Genomic DNA, 25,075 nt, shown 5'->3' on the forward strand with positions numbered 1-25,075 from the left:
GAGAAAATGAGTGAAAATGATATAAAGTTTGCATGCGTGTGTTTGTAAGTCCGCAAGGGTCGTTCTGAAACCACAACTACACTCGCCGTTTTCTTTGGGGGTCGTTCTGCAAACCCCAAACATATCTCACTCTCTTCCCGGTCGTTCTGCAAACCACATCTGCATTCGGTCTCTCCTTACGGTCGTTCTACAAACCCCATCGCTTTCTGTTTGGGGTCGTTCCGGAAACCACAATCACATCGCATTTTAACACGGGAGTCGTTCTGCAAACCACATCTATTTCCGTCTTCATTACAACCTCTCGCGGTGATCCTACTAAGCGATCGAGCAAGGACGGATGACGTAACTCCTTTTTTTACGCTAATGTACGAATAAAACGTCGCGGGAACCCCAAAACATTACAAATTAGTGCATGTAGTAAAAGTAGTATCAGCAATTCGCGTTGTTAGATTGTCACTGTATGTATGTTATGTATATTGCATGATATTATATTACTCTATTGCGGGCACGAATGTTAGTATGTATATATATTGAGAGAGAGAGAGAGAGAGAGAGAGAGAGAGATCATTCTAGCACGTAATGGTTTTGATAATGAAGGTTTGACATGCACCACTAACAGGATAATGGAAGAAACGAAATACAAGTAGGCTATATATATTACCAGTAGTGGCTCCGCGAATGGCTTCTGAATGGAGTAATGACGTAGTTTGTCCTTCAAGGCTTCAGTTTGCACCCGTTTTCTTTGTTTCTACAAGTATGGATGTGTATTTACCGCGCTATATGAAGTCCTAACGTAATAATAATAAGAATAAGAATGATAATGATAGTTTAAGTGTAGTATCCGTAGATTTTGAAGACTGACTGCTCGGGGTAATGAGATGTTTAATTTTTAAGTCGATGGTATTTTTTTTTGTAATGTTCTTGTATTGCATTGAATGTTTTAGAAGATAAGGATTTGAATGTTATATTTATCTCTCTCTTGCTGTTCATGTGTACTATAGTTACGCACACACACACACACACACACACACACACACACATTGACACATTCACACACAAACACATAGATTCACACACACACACACACACACACACACACACACACACACACACACACACACACACACACACACACACATAGCCTACTCACAAAACAGTATTCTCACGGTGTAATCTTATATATTTCCCTCTACTTTCATTTATTTCTACTCTCTTTACGTCTATCTCTGTCTGTCTATATATATTTGCCTGCAGCGGGGTCTGTCTATCTGCCTGTCTGCCTGTCTGTCTGTCTGTCTGTACCCGCGGATATGGCACACTGGTTGGCACTTACATATATCTATTTTTTTATATGTATATCTAGTTTGGCACTGTCGTATGCCTTGTAATGTTGTCACCTTCGTAAACTAATCGCCTAAGTCATTGTTTTCTACTCTACAGGAAATGAGAAAAGAACCGTCAACATCTCATTTGGCTTAAGATTTAATATTATAAGATACTTTCGCTCCTCATATCAACTATTTATAAAGGTCAAAGAGGGGGTCAGTCGGGTTCTAATGAGTGTTTCTTAAAGTTCACGGTACAGAAGAAGGGTCAAACTACCACCAGGGTCATAAAACTACTCCTGGAAATGCCCACAACTCCTACGAAAGCCTTGTCAAATTTGTGAACATGGGTAACGAAATGTCTAGTAATACAGCCCTGACATTTTCGCTTTTAAACATCAAAGAGGGGGTCAGTCGGGTTCTAATGAGTGTATCTTTAGGTTCACCGTACAGAAGAAGGGTCAAACTACCACCAGGGTCATAAAACTACTCCTGGAAATGCCCACAACTCCTACGAAAGTCTTGTCACATATGTGTTCTTGGGCGGCGAAATGTCTAGTTATACAGCCCTGACATTTTCGCTTTTAAACGTCAAAGAGGGGGTCAGTCGGGTTGTAATGAGTGCATCTTTAGGTTCACCGTACAGAAGAAGGGTCAAACTACCACCAGGGTCATAAAACTACTCCTGAAAATGCCCACAACTCCTACGAAAGTCTTGTCAAATATGTGTTCTTGGGCGGCGAAATGTCTTATGATACGACCCATTAGACAGACATGAAAAGGCCGATTATATCATGACGAAGGCAACTATACACAAATTGGGCGTCACATGTTGAAAAATTGATGTAGACAAAAAAAACAAAATCTGTGAAAAGTGACAGGCAATTATTTTATGAAGGTGACGATATATTGTAGTTTCACGGCATGATAATTATGATAAGTGATGTGGTGAAGGGGTTGGCGTTCGCTGGTGCGGTTTTGACTTATTTTATTTGCATTTGTTTTTCTGTTTGTTAATTTTCTTCACTAGTTCCTCTACGTCATCACCACGCAAACACATCAAATCGAAGTCAACGTTTCAGTATACAAAGCCCTATCACACGGCAACTGACGCACGACGCCAACCCACTTCGCAAACGGTGTAGAAAATAACCAAAAATATCACACAAAGAATCCATCAATCTCGATCTGGCTGGCTCCATGCATGAACGAATCTCTCTTCTCTCCTCTCCCTCCCTCCTTCTTTCCCCTCGTGGACTGTCTTGCTCTCGGGGACGTCTTTAGCTTGCCGGGACTACGAATGGACTTGCCGCGACGGAAGGTGCATCCCCGACGCCGGCCGCTGCGATGGAACCCTAGACTGCCCTGACCGCTCAGACGAATATGAGTGCCCTCCTCGTGGTGAGTGGATGAACTAACTCTATCTCTAACTTTCTCTCTTTATATCTCGATTTGTCTTTCTTTCTCTGTCTGTATCGCTGTTCCCTTCCTCTATCTCTATCTCTAACTCTCTTTATCTTTCTTTGTCATTCTTTCTCTGTCTGTATCGCTGTTCCCTTCCTCTAACTCTATCTCTATCTCTAGCTTACTCGTTATCTTTCTATTCGTCTATAGTTCTTTCTCTATCTGTATCGCTGTTCCCTTCCTCTAACTCTATCTCTAACTCTCTTTCTTTAACTTTCTATGTGTCTTTCTTTCTCTATCTGTATCGCTGTTCCCTTCCTCTAACTCTACCTCTATCTTTCTATCTGTCTATATATGTGTTCCTTCCTCTCTCTTCTTCCCTTTCTCCTTTCCCGTCATCTCCTCTCCTCCTTCCACTAACTCCCTCAACCTCTCTCTCTCTCTCTCTAACTCTATCTTTCTATTCTTTCACTCGATTACTTTCTTCTTGACTAACCTATTTACCTTCCTCTCTGTCTATCTATATCTACCGATCCTTCCTCCTCCTTTCTTGTCTCATGAAATATAGATAATTTTAATAGCACCCTTCCTCCCTTTCTTTCTCTCGTTCCTTTCCCTGTAGCCCAATATTACCTCTACCTCCTCCTCGCTTCCCAGGTTGCGGTGCTGACCAGTGGGAGTGTAATGACGGCTCGTGTGTGGCCCTGAGCGACCGCTGTGACGGCCGCTCTCAGTGCCTCGACCGCTCCGACGAAGAGAATTGCCCGACTGTCCCTCTTCCCGGTAAGTGATGTTGTTCCTGTTGGTCGCTTGTGGTTCCTCTTCTTCATATTCTTCTCCGTTTTGCCATGGTGTAGTTTGTGTTGTGAGTGTGTGTGTTGCTTTTTGTGTTGTATTGGGCTTGTTTTTCGTCTATCGCCTTCTTTTTTCTATTAATATCACTTGTTGTTGTAGTTTACGTCTGCATATATCTAACTGTTTATGGCCCCGTTCCCACTGTGCCGACTCTGGGCCACGACAACCCATGCAGTGAATTTTAGGGCCCCTTCACACTGTGCCGACCATGCATCCGGCGATCATTTCTAGACCTCTTTCCGATCATGTGCGACCTTTTCACATCAACATTTCACACCCAAGACCTCGTGTATCCTGAGTCGCTGGGTTGTCGTGGCCCAGAGTCGGCACAGTGTGAGGGGGCACCTGCTGTCTTCACGGAGCGCGATACCTGCGGATAAGGTCACGGAAGCACTGGGGGAATATAATCTGTCCTAATATATCACACTCTATGCTCTCTGACATCTGGCATCGCTGTTCCCTTCCTCTAACTCTATCTCTATCTTTCTGGCTATCTATATATGTGTTCTTTCCTCTCTCTATAACTAACTCCCTCAAAATCTCTCTCTCTAACTCTATCTCTATCTTTGTCTGTCTATATATGTGTTCTTTCCTCTCTCTCTATAACTAACTCCTTCAAAATCTCTCTCTCTAACTCTATATCTTTCTGTCTGTCTATATATGTGTTCTTTCCTCTCTAACTAACTCCCTCAAAATCTCTCTCTCTAACTCTATCTCTATCTTTCTGTCTGTCTATATATGTGTTCTTCCCTCTCTCTATAACTAACTCCCTCAAAATCTCTCTCTCTAACTCTATCTCTATCTTTCTGTCTATCTATATATGTGTTCTTTCCTCTCTCTCTAACTAACTCCCTCAAAATCTCTCTCTCTAACTCTATCTCTATCTTTCTGTCTGTCTATATATGTGTTCTTTCCTCTCTCTCTAACTAACTCCCTCAAAATCTCTCTCTCTAACTCTATCTCTATCTTTCTGTCTGTCTATATATGTGTTCTTTCCTCTCTCTCTAACTCCCTCAAAATCTCTCTCTCTAACTCTATCTCTATCTTTCTGTCTGTCTATATATGTGTTCTTTCCTCTCTCTCTATAACTAACTCCTTCAAAATCTCTCTCTCTAACTCTATCTCTATCTTTCTGTCTGTCTATATATGTGTTCTTTCCTCTCTCTATAACTAACTCCCTCAACATCTCTCTAACTCTATCTTTCTATTCTTTTTCCTTTCCATTACTTTCTTCTTTACTAACCCATTAACTTTCCTCTCTGTCTGTCTGTATCCACCGATCTACCTGTATGCTCTCTACCTGACCTCATTACTCCCACCGTCCCGCCAGGTTGCCGCAGTGATGAATTTACTTGCGGGGAAGGCTCGTGTGTGCCTCAGCGGGACAGATGTGACGGTACGATGCGCTGCCCCGACGGTTCAGACGAGGAAGGATGCGCGCCACCACGTAAGGCACAGAGGTTTACATAGATTCACATAGTTGTCCAGATCCTACAGAGCTTATGGTCCAGACTATGTTGGTATAACATTAGGAGTGAGATGGATAGATAGATAGATAGATAGATAGAGAGAGAGAGAGAGAGAGAGAGAGAGAGAGAGAGAGAGAGAGAGAGAGAGAGAGAGAGAGAGAGAGAATGTTTGATTTCCCTTTTTTTTGTGTGTGAAAAAAAATGAAAATATCTTGAAGAATTGTCTTTAAAGTCCCTTCACGAAAAAAAATGTTTAGGCCCTACAAAGTTTATTCATTTAATTTCTTTTCTGTATAATTTCTTCATTTCCTTTTCATTTCTTCCTTTTCTTCTTGCATTTCTTCAATTTTTCCTTCATCTCTCTTTCATTACCTCATATTTTTCCTTTCGTTTCTTCTTTTCTCATTTCTTATTTTCTTAATAATTTCTTCATTTCTTTTTAAATTCATCCTTTAATTGAACTCCATCTTTTCTTTATCCTTTCTTCATGTCTTCCATTTTTTCTCTCCCTACGTCAGCGTGCGGCGTGACGGAGTTTACCTGCGGGGACGGCTCGTGTATTCCTGATTCCCAGCGATGTGACGGGTACCGGGACTGCCAGGACAACTCCGATGAATACAACTGTCCGCCCGTTGGTAAGTGTGCCCGGTAATGGCTCCTCCTTGTACGAAATAGGTGATTCTCGTTGTATCATTCCTTTCTTCATCCATTCGCTCCTCCTTTCTTGTCTTTCATGAAATATAGGTCATTCTTCATTTCTTAAAGCACCCTTCCTCCCTTTCTTTCCTTCCTTCCTTCCTCTGTAGCCCAATATTACCTCTACCTCCTCGCTTTCCAGGTTGCAGTGCTGACCAGTGGGCGTGTAATGACGGCTCGTGTGTGGCCCTGAGCGACCGCTGTGACGGCCGCTCTCAGTGCCTCGACCGCTCCGACGAAGAGAATTGCCCGATTGTAACCCCTCCCAGTAAGTGATGTTGTTCCTGTTGGTCACTTGTGGTTCCTCTTCTTCATATTCTTCGTTTTGCTTTGGTGTAGTTTGTGTTGTGAGTGTGTGTGTTGCTTTTTTGTGTTGTATTGTGCTTGTTTTTCGTCTATCGCCTTCTTTTTTCTATTAATATCACTTGTTGTTGTAGTTTACGTCTGCATATATCTAACTGTTTATGGCCCCGTTCCCACTGTGCCGACTCTGGGCCACGACAACCCAGTGAATTTTAGGGCCCCTTCACACTGTGCCGACTATGCATCCGGCGATCGTTTCTAGACCTCTTTCCGATCATGTGCGACCTTTTCACATCAACATTTCACACCCAAGACCTCGTGTACCCTGAGTCGCTGGGTTGTGGCCCAGAGTCGGCACAGTGTGAGCGGGGCCTTATCATTACGATTTCAGTTCATGATTAACACTAGTTTTGTTTTTGTTACGTAGTGGGTTTTCTTTCTTGACTTTGTTTACTTCTTTTAATAGTACTCGTTGTTGCACTTTTGTAGTAGCGCAGATCTAACTATTTTTACCCTTCCAGTTCATTATCAACACTAGAATACCATTGATTTTGCTTTCTAACGGGATTTCTCGGTTTTGTACGGCCCTATTGATGGTTCAGTAGACATAACACTACCAGCTTTCTTTATACTAACGTAGATGGCTCTAGCACACCAAACTAGACCACTTAATACCACTAACAAAGACGGATCCAGACGTCCTCTAGCGAGTCTGCATGTAGCGCACTAACCCGTTTCTAAGGCTGCTTGTGTTTGTGCCTTGCGTGAAGCGTGCGCTCCGGGGCACTGGCCGTGCGGTAGTGGCGGCTGCATCCCGGAGTCTGCTCGCTGCGACGGATACCAACAGTGCCACGACGGATCGGATGAGCGAGGCTGCCCAAGTGAGTTGAAAGTGAGGGGGAGAGTTGCATAGATTTACACAGATGAACGAGGCTGCCCTAGTAAGTTAAGAGAGAGAGAGAGAGATTTACTTAGATGTTCAGACCACGAATTTATTGAAAGAGAAAAAGAGAGAACATGAGAGTCTGCAAAAGTTGAATGACCGGAGCTGGTTGGCTTCGTAAGAACATAAAAACGTAAGGTTCTTACGGAGTCTGCAAGAGGGAACTGACCGAGCAAGTTGGTTGGCTTCGTAAGAACATAAGAACGTAAGGAGTCTGCAAGAGGGAACTGACCGAGCAAGTTGGTTGGCTTCGTAAGAACATAAGAACGTAAGGAGTCTGCAAGAGGGAACTGACTGAGCAAGTTGGTTGGCATCGTTAGAACATAAGAACGTAAGGAGTCTGCAAGAGGGAACTGACTGAGCAAGTTGGTTGGCATCGTTAGAACATAAGAACGTAAGGAGTCTGCAAGAGGGAACTGACTGAGCAAGTTGGTTGGCATCGTTAGAACATAAGAACGTAAGGAGTCTGCAAGAGGGAACTGACTGAGCAAGTTGGTTGGCTTCGTAAGAACATAAAGAGACTGGGAGAGTAAAATGACTAGGTTTGGTTGGCTTCGTAAGAACATAAGGAGACTGCAAGAGTAGAATGACTAGGTTTGGTTGGCTTCGTAAGAACATAAGGAGACTGGGAGAGTGAGATTACTAGGTTTGGTTGGCTTCGTAAGAACATAAGGAGACTGGGAGAGTGAGATTACTAGGTTTGGTTGGCTTCGTAAAAACATAAGGAGAATGCAAGAGTAAAATGACTAGGTTTGGTTGGCTTCGTAAGAACATAAGGAGACTGGGAGAGTGGGATGACTAGGTTTGGTTGGCTTCGTAAGAACATAAGGAGAATGCAAGAGTAGAATGACTAGGTTTGGTTGGCTTCGTAAGAACATAAGGAGACTGGGAGAGTGGGATGACTAGGTTAGGTTGGCTTTCGTAAGAACATGAGAACCTTCCATCCACTCTTTGTCCCTCATCCACCATCCTTCCCCGTCTCCTGTCAGGCTGTGGCCCCGGGGATTTCTCGTGCGGCGACGGGACGTGTGCGCCGCAGAGTGCTCGCTGCAATGGTGTCCGCGACTGCTGGGACAACTCCGACGAGGCTGACTGCCCCGGTGAGTACGCTATATTAACTGAAGTCTTTTACCCTATTATCGTTTTTCTTTGTTCGTAATCGTGTTTTCAGGGGACAAGGCTAACGGGTCGCTCTCCTGGTAAGTATAATGTGTCCTTACCTGTTATTTTATCTCTGTTATTGTATTTCTTGTGTGTTTTTGAGGAAGCATCGTAGAGGGGGGAGAGGGCCCCAGATGGTTGCGCTCTTAGTAAACAGATCGTCCCTACCTGAGGCCGGAGTCATCAAACCACTTAAGAGACCTGTTGGTAAGTCTTCTGGTAACTCCATCATCTAGGAACGCTCTTGATCTTAAGGCGAACCAATGGCAATGAAAGAAGTGTCGACCAGGCCAGTACTTCATTCACTGTCAACGGAGCAGCCAAAACACAAAAATCATTCGTAGAGGACAAATTTACTCAAAGACTTATACCAACGACCGGTCTTGTAATGGCTTGATGAATCCGGCCCCTGATCTTTTACCATACTTTTTTTATAATCATGTTTTCAGGGGAAGCAGAACAGTCAAATGAGTATCTTCTTTGTGGGTGAGTTAATATGAACATTCTCATAAGCGAAGGAATTGCTAAGTCCTGTCGAGTTAAGTCAAATGAGCGTAAGTTTATATATATGTAGACGTAAGGGAAGGAATAAGTAAGTCCTCTCGAGCTAAGTGAAACGAGCATCTACTTCATGGGTGAGTTGATACAGACGTTTATATAAGCCTGCGAGAGACAGGAAGAGAGAAACCGGAGACGGGAGCATGTTGGGAGCTCGCTTGACTAACCTTCATGAGCCATAATTAATGCAGAAGTGCCCGTGTAATGCAGATGAGCTTCACTTTATTATTATTTTTTTTTTTTATCTGTAGTGTGTGTGTGTGTGTGTGTGTGTGTGTGTGTGTGTGTGTTTTGGCGTGCATATATTTAAACAACCAATTTAATATAATTTAACTTAATGTAACCTACCCTAACCCAACCATCGCCTTACCTAACCGAACGTAACCCAACCATCGCCTTACCAAACCTTACCTAACTTAACCTGACCCAACCATAGCCTTACTTAACCTTACCTAACCTAACATAAGCCATACCCTAGCCTTACCTAACAACCAACCCTCTCCTTACCTAACCTTACCTAACTTAACCTAACCCATCCATAGCCTTACCTAACCTAACTCAACCTAACAGAAGCCTTACCAAACCTTACCCTAGCCTTACCTAACCTAACCCAACCCTCGCCTTACCTAACCTAACCCAACCCTCGCCTTACCTAACCTAACCCAACCTTCGCCTTACCTAACCTAACCCAACTTAACCTAACCTCGCATGCTCCGCCCTGGGTCTAGTGTGTCAGCCTGGCTACTGGACATGTCGTGACGGTAATTGCATCCTGGAGACGGCCCGCTGTGATGGCTACCCGCAGTGTTACGACTACTCCGACGAACACGACTGCCCTCCCCGTAAGTTGTGCGACGGATAGAGATAGCATTATTATTAGGTAGGATTTATTATTAGTTAGGGAACGGAAAGAAAATAAGGAAAGAGAAATAGAGTTAGGGAACGGGAAGAAAATAAGGAAAGAGAAATAGAGGAAAGAGGAAAGAGAAATAGAGAAAAGAGGAAACAGAGAAATAGAGGAAAGTGGAAAGAAAAATAGAGTTAGGGAACGGGAAGAAAATAAGGAAAGAGAAATAAGGAACGGACAGAGAGAGAGAGAGAGAGAGAGAGAGAGAGAGAGAGAGAGGGGATGAATGGAGTGATTTGAAGACTACGATTACAATAGAAAGAAGGAAGGAAGAAAGGAAAGGAAAGAAGAGAGAAAAAATAAAAGGATGCTGACATTGAAGTCTTTTAAGTTTGCTAGATGCTTTATTTACTTGCTGTTACGGGCTTTAAGAAATGTAGCTTAATATATCTGGTTACTCACTGCAATATTACTTGTTTTAAGCTTTTGTGACTAGCTTTAAACCTTTTAACATTGTATTTATCTAAGTGCTTGTCTATGGTCCCTTGATGCATTGTTAGTTGGCGCGTAACTGGAATGGTAGCGCAGGTTCACCAATTTGTACGCACCTGTACACGTTATAGTCTTATCAGAATGGAAGTTGGTAAATATATATTGAGGTGTTAAAAAATAATTAGTATCAAAGTAAAAACTGGTAATCGTTATTTTGACTGTCGTTTGATTTTTTAATCAGTTCAACCAGATGAGTTTAATTCTTTTTATTTTGTACCCCAAGAAATAACTCGCATTGGTGAACCTGGCGCTACAAGCCTTGCTATTAATTGCTGTTTCGTTATGGCTATTCGTCATTGCTATGGCTATTTCATTATGGCTATTCGTTATTGGTATAGCTATCTCGTTATGGCTACAGCAATTTCGTTATGGCTATTCGTTATTGCTATAGCTATCTCGTTATGGCTACAGCAATTTCGTTATGGCTATTCGTTATTGCTATGGCTATTTCATTATGGGTAACCGTTATTGCTATAGCTATCTCGTTATGGCTACAGCAATTTCGTTATGGCTATTCGTTATTGCTATGGCTATTTCTTTATGGCTATTCGTTATTGCTATAGCTATCTCGTTATGGCTATTGCTGTAGGTGCCGTGCACGAGAGTACGTGTACACCTGTTCGCACCTCCAAGGTTCACAGTACAGTGCAACGGGGCTCAGGACGGCCAACAACACAAACCGCTCTTTTTCTCTTGACCTGTTCCGCTTTGTATCGCTTTCCCTCCTTTTGTGGCATGCTGAGGTGCGGCAATATACAGAACAAGTTCCCCCCTGTTAAATCATTGTTCAGGGTGGCTCCCGTGGTCCCGTGGTAGAGTCTCCGCCTTGCGCTTCGGCGGGATGCTGAAGCGTGAGTTCGAGACGTGCCCGGTGCTATGGGGGTGGAAAGGTGGGCTCTTTCCGACACCCCATTAATTGTTGGGCCTCCTCCTTGAAAGAATTGGGTATCTCTCTACCAGCCGTCGGGGGGATTGCGCGGCATACCACTGGACTCAGCATTTTCGGGTTATTTTCTCTCCTTTCAATCCCTCTATCTTGTCGACAGCTGGGAGTCTGTACAATGACTTAACAGGGAACATGTACCGTTTATTGCCGCATCTCAGCATGCCACAAAAGGAGGGGAAGCGATACAAAGAGAAACAGGTCAAAAGAAGAAGAAGAGCGGTTTGTTTTGTTGACCCTTCGGTGTGGGGTCATCATCCCGTATCGTAAGACATCCCATCCTTAACTTCGCATTGCGGAACCCAATTTTTACTCTCACAATAACTAAGTGAATGAATCAGGATGGGATGTCTCACGATACTGGGATGTCTGTCAATGACACCACACCGGAGCCTGGCCGAGCGTTAACTTGGCGGGTTGCGCACGGCACGTCGCTCATTCGTTACGGCTGCTCGTTATCGCTATCGGTGTGTTTCGTTGTGGCCGCAAAGCTTGCCTTGACGAGGAGTGGACTTGCACCAACGGCTCGTGCATCCCGCAAGAGGCTTGGTGTGACGGCCGCGAGGACTGCCCAGACCACTCGGACGAGCTGGACTGTGCCGAGCAAGGTGAGGCAGACAGACACATGGCCGGCAGCTAGATCTGTGTGTGTGTGTGTGTGTGTGTGAACATGGACGGCAGGTAGATCTGTGTGTGTGTGTGTGTGTGTGTGTACGGCAGGTAGATGTGTGTGTGAACATGGACGGCAGGTAGATCTGTGTGTGTGTGTGTGTGTGTGTGTGTGTACGGCAGGTAGATGTGTGTGTGTGTGTGTGTGTGAACATGGACGGCAGGTAGATGTGTGGAAAGGTGTGTGTGTGTGTGTGTGTTTGTGTGTGTGTGTGTGTATGTGTGTACGGCAGGTAGATGTGTGGAGAGGTGTGTGTGTGTGTGTGTGTGTGTGTGTGTGTGTGTGTGTGTGTGTGTACGGCAGGTAGATATAAGGAAAAGTGTGTGTGTGAACTGTGTCACGTAAGGTGAGTTAGACAGGTGGACAGCAGGTATATGTATGGAAAGGTGTGTGTGTGTGTGTACGGCAGGTAGATGTAAGGAAAAGTGTGTGTGTGAACTGTGCCGCGCAAGGTGAGATAGACAGGTGGACGGCAGGTATATCCCGTCACCCTGCAGGTATGTGGTCATTGAGTGAAGAGGCTCGGCTGTAGCTTTAAAACTAACCACGTGGCGTTCTGGAAAATACTCCCATAGTGATTGCCATTCAAAATTACCTCTAATGAACCCTATCTAAACCTAATCTTACCTAACCTAGCCATTGAATTAAGATGGAGTCACTTTCTTGGTATTATCCATATATAGTCTTGTGTTTTGAAGCAGTTTTTCTTTATATTTTCTTACATGCTTGAGGGGTTATATATATCTGGGTGTGACATTGGCAGTGGTGTAAAGTCCGATAAAGCGATGTGACTGTGCGTTCGAGACTAAAGGGTCATATATGCTTCTTACAGGCATTCTCTAAGGGCATATAAGGATTGTGGTATTGAGGAATGAAAGAGAGAAAGGGATATTCATGTGGGTTCGTGGCTAAGGATGTTATATGTGTCTTCAGCTGTTATGATGTTTGTGTGAAGGGACGTTGTGTGTTACATGTTGGGTGTGTATTAAGTGGACAGATAATAGATAGATAGAGAAATGGATAGATAGGTAAATACACACATATGACTATACCTCCAGCTTCTCCCCAGCACTCGGCTTCAAAGGTAACAGTATGAGCAAGCTTAAGCTGTCTTGCATCCCCCCTTACAGTGTTTTATTAACTGACTTTTATTTCCTCACCAAAAGCATGTATTTAATAAGTGCTTCGTAACATGCATTTGCACCCCAGTTGAAGGTTGATATCATTGCTGCAGCCCCACTAACCTAACCTAATCTAACATATCTTAACTTGTGTATTTGAGTAACCTAATCCAACTTAGTGTGAAAGAGTGTCAGTGAAGGGACGTGAGGTTTAAAGTCAGCCCCACTAATGTAACTTAGGTTTAAAATCAGCCCCACTAATCTAACCTAACTTAATTTAACCTAACATAAGTACATAACTAACCTAATGCAGGCTAATGACAGTGTTGGGACAGTAGGATTTAAGTGAACCCTACTAACTTAACCTAACATCCTAATTTATTTGCTTAACTAACTTGACCTAATCTTGAAGTGTGTCAGTCTAAGGATGTCTATTAAAATCAACCCAACTAACTTAAATAACATATCCTAACTTAACCTAACCTAACTTATCCTAATTTATGTGCTTAACTAACCTGACCTAATCCTGAAGTGTGTCAGTCTAAGGATGTCTGTATTAAAATCAACCCAACTAACTTAAATAACATATCCTAACTTAACCTAACCTAACCTAATGTGCTCCAATGACAGTGCAGGGACATCAGCATTAAAATCAGCCCCACTCACCTAACCTAACTTAACATATCCTGATGCATGGCCATCCCCGGCTGCTTGTGGCCCCAATGCCCTGCCTGACTGAGTGTTGTCGCGCAGGGTGTGGCCCAGGCGAGTGGCAGTGTAGGGACGGAAGCTGCCTCCCCATTCAGGGCCGCTGTGATGGCTACCCTCAGTGCTGGGACCGGTCAGACGAGGATAACTGTCCCCCGTGTGAGTAGTAAAGTCCAGAGTAAATTCCTGAGTAGTGGAGTTTGTGAGCTGAGGATAATGGTAAGGAGGGAAAGGTATATGTACAGCCTGTTTGTGTATAATGATAAGGGTAAGGAGAAAGAGGTATATGTGTACAGTCTGCTCATTTATTAGTCTTGTTTTTATTGATTTTGTGAAGATGTTCAAATTTTATACTCTTTTTTTCTGTTTCTTACATATTACTTCTACTACTACGTCTACCTTGTATATGTCTTAAGTTTTTATTGATTTTGTGATGTTCAAATTTTATACTCTTTTTTTTCCTGTTTCCTACATATTACTACTACTACTACTACTACTACTACTACTACTACTACTACTACTACTACTACTTTGTGCAGTCTACCTTGTATACGTCTTAAGTTTTTATTGATTTTGTGAAGATGTACAAATTTTATACTCTTTCCTGTTTCTTACATATTACTTTGCTACTACTACTACTACTGCTACTACTAATACTTTGTGCAGTCTACCTTGTATATGTCTTAAGTTTTTATTGATTTTGTGATGTTCAAATTTTATACTCTTTTTTTCTGTTTCTTACATATTACTTCTACTACTACTACTAATACTAATACTTTGTGCAGTCTACCTTGTATATGTCTTAAGTTTTTATTGATTTTGTGATGTTCAAATTTTATACTCTTTTTTTTTCCTGTTTCCTACATATTACTACTACTACTACTACTACTACTACTACTTTGTGCAGTCTACCTTGTATACGTCTTAAGTTTTTATTGATTTTGTGAAGATGTACAAATTTTATACTCTTTCCTGTTTCTTACATATTACTTTGCTACTACTACTACTACTACTACTACTACTACTACTACTACTACTACTGCTACTACTAATACTTTGTGCAGTCTACCTTGTATACATCTTAAGTTTTTATTGATTCTGTGAAGATGTTCAAATTTTATACTCTTTTTCCTGTTTCTTACATATTACTTCTGCTACTACTCCTACTACTACTACTACTACTTTGTGCAGTGTACCTTGTATACGTCTTAAGTTTTTATTGATTTTGTGAAGGTACATACATTGGTTGTACGGCCTATAATATAAATACTGCCTTCCTTAGACTATATACTATGTACTACCACTACTATGACTACTACTACTACTACTACCACTACTATGACTACTACTACTACTACTACTATTACTGATACTTCTTTTCTGGAGGCTAAATATATATATCATTAGAACATACAACCTTAAGGGAGTCATCTTCTACACAAGTGATTTTAACATAACCTTATTGCATTTCTACACAATTTTACGGTATTTCAAAGCTGTGTCGAAGTTCTTAACAGTACCAGACACCGTAAGGCTATTCCGTTCTTAGCTCTTCATTTTTCCTCGCATAACATTACAAGGAAAGACATATAATGGCAGGTTCCTCTCTTTTGTTGTATACCTGCAAGAATAAACAATCAATCATTATCATACAGTCTCGTGTCGCGAGGGGGAGTTCACCTGCTCAGACCGGACGTGTATTCCTGAGCGAAACCGCTGTGACGGCCGCCGAGACTGCAGCGACGACGAAGAGAACTGCCAGCTACCACGTGAGTCCCCAATACCTCTCTTACGTTTCTCTGCAGCTTCTGTCACCCAGTGTAGCTCCGGTCCGAGTCCCAGCAAGTCCTGATTTAAAAGTCTCTCCCATTTGCTAAGTCAGATGGAGGGAGACCCAGCTTCCAGTGTAGCCAGAGTTACTGTTCTGTTCAGCACTGTCTGTCATGCATATGCTTTGTGAGTGAGAGTGAGCTGATGGTTAGTGTGTGTGGTTTGTCCTGAGTAGCGTGTGGCAGGGCCGGATTACCCTACTCGCCTAATGGAAAAACTAAGGGATTTGGGTGCAAGTCTGTCAGCTATTCCTTTACAAATGAGCTCAGTAGTAATATTTGATTCCTTAAGCTACCAATACTGCCATAGCCTTAGGGGATAGTTAAATGATTGGGGTGCAGATCTATCAGCCATTGCTGTATGAATGAAAGCACAGCAGAATAAGTTGATTCTCAAAGTCCTTAACTATGATATGAAAGATGATTATCGGGGCACAAATCTATCAGCCGTTCCTTTATAAATGAGCTCAGTAATACAAGTTGATTCCTTGAGCTACCAACCTTCCATAGCCTAAGGAGAAAATAGAGAAATAGGTAAGCAGTAAAAGAAAGTTGGTCCTCAAAGTCCTTAACTATGGTATGAAAGACGATTGTCGGGGCACAAATCTATCAGCTGTTCCTTTATAAATGAGCTCAGTAATACATAAGAACATAAGAACATAAGAACGCAGGAGTCTGCAAGAGGCCGGTAGGCCTGTACGAGGCAGCTCCTTTGACCCTAAGCTCCCGTGTATCTAACCCCACCTAATATCGCTGTCCATGAATTTATCTAGTCTATTTTTGAATGTGACAATTGTATTGGCACTCACCACATGACTGCTAAGCCTATTCCACTCATCCACCACCCTATTAGTAAACCAATTTTTGCCTATGTCCCTGTTGAATCTGAATTTATCCAGTTTAAACCCGTTACTTCGTGTCCTACCCGGTTCTCTTACCAACAAAACCTTATGAATGTCTCCCTTATTAAAGCCCTTCATCCATTTATAAACCTCGATCATGTCTCCACGCACCCTTCGCCTTTCTAGAGAATGCAAGTTTAACTGTTTGAGTCTTTCCTCATATGGCAAGTTTCTCAACCCCTGAATCATCTTAGTCATCCTCCTCTGCACCGATTCTAACATTTTGATATCCATTCTATAGTAGGGTGACCAGAACTGAACCGCATAGTCAAGATGAGGTCTAACTAATGCTAAATATAGTTTGAGGAAGACTTCGGGGCTTCTGTTGCTTACGCTCCTTGAAATAAATCCCAGTCCCCTATTAGCTCGATTTCTAGCTTGAATGCATTGTGCCCTTGGACGGAGATCAGAGCTCACTAAGACCCTAAATCCTCTCGCACTCCAGACCTACTTATGAGAGTGTCATTTAAGCAATAGTTATGTGAGGGGTTGTTCCTACCTACACTCAGAATACTGCACTTCCCTACATTGAACTCCATCTGCCATTTATCCGCCCAGTCATATAATCTGTTGAGTTCACCTTGGAGAATACTAGCGTCCTGATCCGACTCAATTACTCTACCGATCTTGGTATCATCTGCAAATTTACTAACATCACTACTAATTCCTGTGTCTAAGTCATTGATATAAATAATAAACAAAAGTGGACCTAATACCGAACCTTGTGGGACTCGTAACACATCCCCAGTCAGATCTTTTACCATTGATTTGCACTCTTTGCTTCCTATTGCTAAGCCACGCCTTGACCCAGTTCAAAACTTTACCCTCTACTCCGTGAGCCTGTAATTTAAGCAACAGTCGTTGGTGAGGAACTTTGTCAAACGCTTTACTAAAATCAAGATAGATTACATCATAATTTTCATCTCTGTCAACCGCCTCAAATACTTTATTGTAGAAGGACAAGAGATTGGTGAGGCATGACCTACCTTTTGTGAACCCATGCTGCGAGTCGTGAATTAAGCTATGTTTCTCTAAATGCTCCCGAATGTTCCTGGCTATTATGGACTCCAGCATCTTCCCTATAACCGATGTTAAGCTAATTGGGCGATAGTTTGAAGCAACTGACCTGTCCCCCTTTTTAAAAATCGGCGTCACATTAGCTACTTTCCATAGGCTCGGCACATAGCCAGTATTTACCGACATCTTAAAGATGTCGGTTAGTGGGTCACTGATTATATCACCTAGCTCCTTTAATACCCTAAGCTACCAACACTACCATAGCCTAAAGAGAAAATAGAGAGGTAGGTAATCAGTAAAAGAAAGTTAAAAAGTTAAAGAATTGGAGTGCAAATATACCAGCCGTTCCCTTATCAGTGACCTCAGTAATGTAAATTGGTAAAGATATAAAGTTAGGAAAAATTTAAGGACGTCAAAGTTTGAGAATTTGGGGTGTAAGTCTGTCAGAGTCATTCCCTTATCAATCAACCCGGTAGTAATACAAACAATATCCAAAGCATTCAGTCTGAGCGACTTCTTTATGTTGAGGCTTGCCATGACGTCTTACCGCAAGCAGAATACAGTCGTCCCTCAAATAGTACAGTTTCCAGTAGTTCGGTTTCGGTTTTACACGGATTGTCTGGAAGATCTTTTTAGGATTTTTAGATTATCTGCTCGTCGGGAAATTTAAAAATCCTAAAAAAAACTTCTATGAAAATCCACATAAAACCGAAACTGAACTCTTGGAAACTGTACTATTTGAGGGTCGACTGTATTGAACTCTATCAGGAGGAGGAGAGTATCAGGACACCATCACCCAAAAATGACCTCTCCTTTGTTCTCTCGTAAAGGCTAAAGTAAAGAAAATAATAATACGATACAGTTTCTACATTGAGTCTTTGTTGTACTGAACCTCTTGACCCCTGAATGTGCTATTTGGGAAGGAGTAAAAGGAGAGCTCTGAGAAATCAAGTTTTTTCTTTGCCAGATCACCGTCTTGATTTTTTTATTGTTTGTATCGTTTTTGCGTTTCCCTTGCGCTGCTTCCTTTGCTATAAAAAAAAATATATATATATATAAACTGTGCTGCTTAAACTTGACCCAACGGATGGCAGAGAGGGTACATCTGGCCCTGACACTGGCATGGTAAGTCGGGTGGAATGACCAGCAGCCCGTGAGATGGAATGTCTGCCAGCACTGAGGAGACACACCCTGGACCAACGTTACCAGATTGTCGTACTTGGCGTATTGTTTCTGCTAATTTCTGACCAAAAACTATCGCACCCACAAAGATAACGATATGCATTAATAATTATTGTTAAAATCGGTAATTATTGATGCTCTTTTTTGCGATATTTATGGCCCAGAAACCGGAAAACACAATGTTATGCATACGATAATCTGGTAACGTTGCCCTGGACTGGCGCATGAGTTGATGACATAGGGGATGAGATGTTGTAGTTCCATATTCCTCTTAGTGTTGATTCCCTAGCATTAAACATACCCTAGCATTTACATATACATACGTACTTGTAGTGTGTAGCCTTAAGCCGCATGAAGTAGTCGTATTTACAATTGGCATTACTACAGGAGGGAGCCGTGAGTTTGATAGACTGAAAGGGGTGTCTGGTAATGATGCTAAAGATGTGTTTTGTAATCTAATCTGGCATCTAAAAATATATATGGAACTCTAATCTGGCATCTGAAAATATATATGGAACTCCAGTCTGGCTCTAAAAATATATATGGAACTCTAATCGGGCTCTAGAAATATATATGGAACTCCAATCTGACATCTAAAAATATATATGGAACTCCAGTCTGGCTCTAAAAATATATATGGAACTCTAATCGGGCTCTAGAAATATATATGGAACTCCAATCTGGCATCTAAAAATATATATGGAATTCTAATCTGGCATCTGAAAATATATATGGAACTCTAATCTGGCATCTAAAATTATATATGGAACTCTAATCTGGCTCTAAAAATATATATGGTATTCTAATTTGGCATCTAAAAATATATTTGGTATTCTAATTTGGCATCTAAAAATATTTATGTGGTATTTTAATATGGTCTCAAAATCTTTTATGACATTAAATTTTAAGCTCAGTTTCGTAAATTTTTTTCAACCTCAGTTTAGTAACTTTTTTCTTCTCTAATTCCGTGAAGTCTTATAACAATTCCACATAATATTCCGTTGTTCAGAGTGCTCTGTTCAACCTGGTCACTTACTCTCATCCCTCTTACTATGTGGTCTACAGGCTACCACTTATGATTGGCAGAACTAGATACCAGAAAATGTCATACGGTACCCTCAATGGGAAGGATATAAAACATGAAAAGATATCTGGAATTGCTCTGTTCAACCTGGTAATCTTCCTCTCATTCCTCTATGTGGTCTACAGGTTACCACTAATGATTGGCAGAACTAGATACCAGAAAATGTCCTGCACTGAATGGGAAGGATTTAACACATGAAAAGATATCTGGAATTGCTCTGTTCAACCTGGTAATCTTTCTCTCATTCCTGAGTCTATGTGGTCTACTGGCTACCACTAATGATTGGCAGAACTAGATACCAGAAAATGTCCTGCGCTGAATGGGAAGGATTTAACACATGAAAAGATATCTGGAATTGCTCTGTTCAACCTGGTAATCTTTCTCTCATTCCTGAGTCTATGTGGTCTACTGGCTACCACTAATGATTGGCAGAACTAGATACCAGAAAATATCCTGCGCTGAATGGGAAGGATTTAACACATGAAAAGATATCTGGAATTGCTCTGTTCAACCTGGTATTCCTCCTCTCATCCCTCCTATTATGTGATCTACAGGTTACCACTAATGATTGGCAGAACTAAAGATACCAGACACCACTTACGTCTATCACGATCTATTAAACTGACGGTTCTCTCTATTAATTATATATCCATAGACCTTAAGCTTGTATTAATCTTGGTACAACTGGTAACCAATGCACTACTTTTTTTTTTGCATACGTTAGTTAACTACTAGATGGTGGTATAATAATAATAATACATTAATACATCTGAGGTTTGGGAATGGAATGATTTAGTACGGTGGACCCTCAATTTAGTGCATTTTCTTTCTTAAGGATTTCCGTGAGGCGCCTTTGAGTGACGCCTTCACACACGCTTGCTGACGAACTTTTTAATTTTCATTCTGTATTTGCCCTCAAGCAATTTTCTCTACCATAAAAAACAAAACATACACGAAAAAGGTCTCATTGGTCTTAAATTCATAAATCCCATTGAAAAAAACCACATCCATTATCCCTGAATTTCTTTGGTATGTATATTGCGTTACATAGAGGGTCCACTGTAAGAGAAAACCCACTTCTGGAAGGGCAGACTAGTGTATGTTTAACCGTATTGGAATAACGTGTCGACCAAACTGACCAGCCCGTCCTGCATGCCCCCAATCAACAAGGACGGGCGAAACACAAGCACCAGATACGACACACTCTTGAAACTGTAAATTAGCGATATGCCCGACTGCCGTGTGTAGACTAGCCTTCATGCATGGATCTGTGATGTTTCCACCTGTAGCCTGCGGCAGTAGCGAGTGGACATGTTCCGAAGGATCTTGCATACCCCAAGAGCTGCGATGCGACCGTCGTTATGACTGTCCAGACTACTCCGACGAGTATAACTGTGAGGGTAAGGCTCGGAACGGCTGGGTAGGTACGGTTTGTGTTGTAGCCTAGTGTTGCATAAGGACCTACCATATAGTGTTAGTGTTACGTGTTCCTCGCTGCTGTGTGTTGCTGCCGCTGCTGCTGTTGGTGTCACTGTTGCTGTGATGCTGTAAGAGTGTTATCCCAGAGTGAGTTTGGGATGACACAAGTGAGAGAAAGGATACGATGATGATTGCTTTGTTGATTATGTCTATTATTATTGTTATCATTCGTGTTATTATTATTTTTATTATTGCTATTTATTTTTATCATATTTATTGTTCATTGATAATTACATGATTTATTACATTAGTTATGACATGATTCTTACTGCTGCTGCCTTGATTATTATTATTATTATTATTATTATTATTATTATTACTGTCATTATCATTTATTCATTTATTATTATTACTGTTATCATTATTATTATTATTATTATTGTTATTAACTATTAGTATCATCAACTTATTGTTAGTTTTACCGTTACTTTTATTTATTATTATTATTATTAAAACTAAATAATGGTTCAGTAATTCATATATAGCTCAGTAGTATACATATATGACTACCATTTCCAAAGAGTCCAGTAATACATATAGGGGGCAGTTAGTATGTATATTTATATGACTATCAGTAGGTCAGTATATATATGACTATTTCTAGCTCAATAGTTTAAACATATGACTGCCATTTCCAAAGAGTTCAAAAATGCATATAGGGGTCAGTTAGTATGTACGTATATGTATATGACTGTTAGTAGGTCAGTATATATATGACTATTTTTAGCTCAATAGTTTAAACATATGACTGCCATTTCATATGTATATGACTGTTAGTAGGTCAGTATATATATGACTTTCTGTAGCTCAGTAGTACAAACATGACTAATTTACTTGAGGACTCAACATTCACAGCTCAGAAAAAATCCATTAATAGTAGTTTTTCAAGACTTAGCCAATGGACTTTTTAGACATCAAGTTCCAGGATAATTTTTCATGACTCAACCAGCTGACCTTTTAGACATAAGTTCCAGGGATTATTTTTTCAAGACTCAACCAGCAGATCTTTTTGACACAAGTTCCAGGGATATTTTTTCAAGACATCCTCAACAGACCTTTTAAACATAAGTTCCAGGGATATTTTTTCAAGACATCCTCTACAGACCTTTTAAACATAAGTTCCAGGGATATTTTTTCAAGACATCCTCAACAGACCTTTTAAACATAAGTTCCAGGATATTTTTTCAAGACTTCCTAGCAGACCTTTTAGACAAGCTCCAGGATATTTTTTTCTACATATGACTTAAGATAATACTAGTGTAAGATGGTGGAGTTTTACCTCAATTATTACATATCCTATTTAATTACTGCATCATCTAGCTAGACTAATTATCCTAACCTCCACTAATTATATGGAGTAACTCATTAACTAGCTAGACCTCCTAAATTACCCATTGTATATATTAAAGTGGATTTGGGGTTTTCTTTGCTGTTTTTTTCTCTCTTTTCTGTGACTACTTTCTCTCTATTGCTTCTCTTTCTCTTGGTCTCACACTTTCTTTTTTCTCTCTCTCTCTCTCTCTCTCTCTCTCTCTCTCTCTCTCTCTCTCTCTCTCTCTCTCTCTCATACCTTCCTTCTTTATTTCTCCCATTGTCTCAGTTTTCTTTTTCTGTCTTACTCCTTATGTTTTTCTCTCGCTCTCTTTCCTCCTCTTTTCTACTTTCTTCTCTCGCTCTCACTCTCAATCTTTCTCTGTCTCATCCCTTCTCTTCTTTAATCTTCTCTCTTCTCCTCTCTTCTCTTCTCCTCCCTTCTCTCTCCTTCCATAAAAATAACAATAATAATAAGAAGGAGGAGGAGAATAAAACATCATAAAATTTAATTAAACAGTAAACCTAACCTCCCTCACTCTCTCTCCCATGAACTTGAAACTAACTGACATTTTCTCTCTCTCTCTCTCCTCCCGTCCCTCCCCCTTTTTGCCACCCCAAGAACAAAGATGCCGAGAGAACGAGTGGCAGTGTAACGATGGGGTTTGCATCCCAGGTCAGGCCCAGTGCGACAACCGGTACGATTGTCTGGACCGATCCGACGAGGAGAACTGCAGAGGAAGTGAGTCTTGTGTTGACGTTTGTTGAGGCTGATGGTGTAGTAGAAGGTTCAGTACCCACTACCTGTTTTAAGTAATGTTTTTTGTCACTCTTTCTTCAACTCCTTTTCTTTAACCCGCCCACTGCGATTAGCATGGATTTGGCTTTCACTGGTAGCCTGGTAACATACACTCCCAGGTCTTTCTCTGCCTCTCTGGTGGATAGTGAAGTGTTTCCCATGTGGTATTGGTATGCTGGATATCTCCTCCCAAGGTGCAGGACTTCACATTTTTCTTCATTGAATTGTATCAGCCACTTTTTGTTCCATTCCTGTAAATTGGTGATGTCTTCTGGTAGGAAATCTGCAGTCAAGGGGTTCATTTCCCTTTCCTAATTCCCTTATTCCTTCTCTTCCTTTATCCCTTTTCTTGTTCTTTGTTTATCATCCTCAGTTTCCCTACATATGGAAGTGAAAATGCCACAGTTATCACCTTTTCCTCTGTCCCGTTGGAGGGGGTTTCGTGGTGCAGTGGTTAGCACACTCGGCTCACAACCGAGAGATCCCGGGTTCGATTCCCAGGCGGAGTGGAAAAAATTGGGTGGCTTTTCTGTTACCCTACGCCCCTGTCCACTCAGCAGTGAATGGGTACCAGGTATTAATCGGGGGTCGTGTCCCATCTCCTGGGATCTGTTCCCTTCTATAATTCCTTCCCCATCCTGTCTCTCTCCGGCATATGACCACAGATATTGCGCCGACTAAACAAAACTTTCCAACTTTCTCTGTCCCGTCGGCAGGATGCGGGTTTGGTGAGTTTGAGTGCGAGGGTGACGGCTCCTGCATCCCTGAAACGTCCCGCTGCAACAACCTTCAGGAGTGTCCCGACGGCTCGGACGAACGCGATTGCCGGCCAAGTAAGTGTCTCTGTTTGTTGTTTTGTTACGACGTCATGTAGGGTAGTTTCAGTTTCCCTCCTTCCTTCCTCTTTCTCCATTTGACAAGAAAGGAAGGAAGGAAGGAAGTGGTTTCAGGTATTTCCTCACCCCTTAATAAGTATGTTTGGTTTGGTTGATTAATTATACGACACTGGTAATGTGAAGTGGATCAGTAGGGTGAGCGAGTATTGGAGGGAGAGAGTTGGCAGTAACAGGACTGAGTGTGCAGAGAGGGAGTGCCAGAACAGGAAGAGATGGAGACACTTGTGGTGCGGCCAAAGCTCCCATTAGGTCACAGGGCGTGGGAGATATAGATAGATAGATAGAATTATATAACATTCAGGTTTGAGGTTGATTAATAACATGACACTTAGATTTGTAGCTCCCTCTATGCTTATGAAGAGGATAAAAGAAATGGGACTCAATTCCCCAAGTACATCCACCCACACTTTCTGTATTCACTCATGTATAGATTATCATTTTTATTACTGTTATCATTATTATAGACATGAGTAAAGCCACAACTGTTTAATATGAGGCTTCAGGTTGTGGGTTGATGATAATATTAATACGTTGTCACAGAAAATGCAGTCTATAAACAGTTGCATAATCAGTTTCTTAACCTTCCACGCTGCGCCAGGAATGAGGATTTGTGCTAATGAGGTATTTAAAAACAGGCCATTGAGGTAGGTAATTGTACAGCCTCCTTTTGACCTAGTGAATCCCCTTGAAGGCATTGCAAGAAAAAAAAGAGCATTCCAGTGACTTCATACGAGATTTCATTATGCATTTTTTTACATTTTATTTTATTCCCATCACTTCATTTTAGATTTTTTTCTGCATTTTAAATTTGAGGATTACATGCTGAGTTCGCAGGAGATTTTGACGCACTTGACGACCTATTTCATTTTTCATCTTTTTACGTTTTTCATTTTAGATTTTGTTTTTGCACAGTCCATTAAGCAGAGTCTTCCAAGCGAGCCACGGAGAGACATCCTCAGTCACAAAGTCAATACCAGATGCATGAATTCACACGCTAACTCACTTTGCATTTGGCGTCACT

General features: G+C 41.4%; 1 protein-coding gene and 2 long non-coding RNA genes across 52 annotated transcripts in view; 2 read left to right on the top strand and 1 right to left on the bottom strand.

Annotated features, from left to right (window-relative positions):
- The window catches only part of LOC127002212 (low-density lipoprotein receptor-related protein 2-like), a 100,836-nt gene that overhangs the window by 558 nt on the left and 75,203 nt on the right, over positions 1 to 25,075 (top strand). For 44 of the 50 annotated variants that reach the window (XM_050867935.1, XM_050867937.1, XM_050867960.1 and 41 more), the window contains exons 2-15: positions 2,610 to 2,726; positions 3,387 to 3,512; positions 4,915 to 5,031; positions 5,572 to 5,688; positions 5,892 to 6,017; positions 6,823 to 6,933; positions 7,985 to 8,095; positions 9,443 to 9,556; positions 11,548 to 11,664; positions 13,601 to 13,714; positions 15,211 to 15,324; positions 20,859 to 20,969; positions 22,982 to 23,101; positions 23,875 to 23,991. In XM_050867935.1, coding sequence (XP_050723892.1) covers positions 2,610 to 2,726; positions 3,387 to 3,512; positions 4,915 to 5,031; positions 5,572 to 5,688; positions 5,892 to 6,017; positions 6,823 to 6,933; positions 7,985 to 8,095; positions 9,443 to 9,556; positions 11,548 to 11,664; positions 13,601 to 13,714; positions 15,211 to 15,324; positions 20,859 to 20,969; positions 22,982 to 23,101; positions 23,875 to 23,991 — 1,632 coding nt within the window. The remainder of the gene's footprint in view (positions 1 to 2,609; positions 2,727 to 3,386; positions 3,513 to 4,914; positions 5,032 to 5,571; positions 5,689 to 5,891; positions 6,018 to 6,822; positions 6,934 to 7,984; positions 8,096 to 9,442; positions 9,557 to 11,547; positions 11,665 to 13,600; positions 13,715 to 15,210; positions 15,325 to 20,858; positions 20,970 to 22,981; positions 23,102 to 23,874; positions 23,992 to 25,075) is intronic. The other 6 variants (XM_050867941.1, XM_050867946.1, XM_050867944.1 and 3 more) reach the window with 6 other exon arrangements.
- Positions 1,699 to 2,189, top strand: LOC127002226 (uncharacterized). The gene is made up of 2 exons (XR_007755897.1): positions 1,699 to 1,765; positions 1,959 to 2,189. It is a non-coding gene; the product is annotated as an uncharacterized LOC127002226 (long non-coding RNA).
- LOC127002225 (uncharacterized) lies at positions 11,978 to 13,591 on the bottom strand. Its single transcript, XR_007755896.1, has 2 exons — positions 13,368 to 13,591; positions 11,978 to 13,247 (listed from the first exon to the last, which is right to left on the bottom strand). It is a non-coding gene; the product is annotated as an uncharacterized LOC127002225 (long non-coding RNA).

This window comes from Eriocheir sinensis, chromosome 22, assembly GCF_024679095.1.
Source record: "Eriocheir sinensis breed Jianghai 21 chromosome 22, ASM2467909v1, whole genome shotgun sequence".
In the NCBI taxonomy this organism is placed as follows: domain Eukaryota; kingdom Metazoa; phylum Arthropoda; class Malacostraca; order Decapoda; family Varunidae; genus Eriocheir; species Eriocheir sinensis.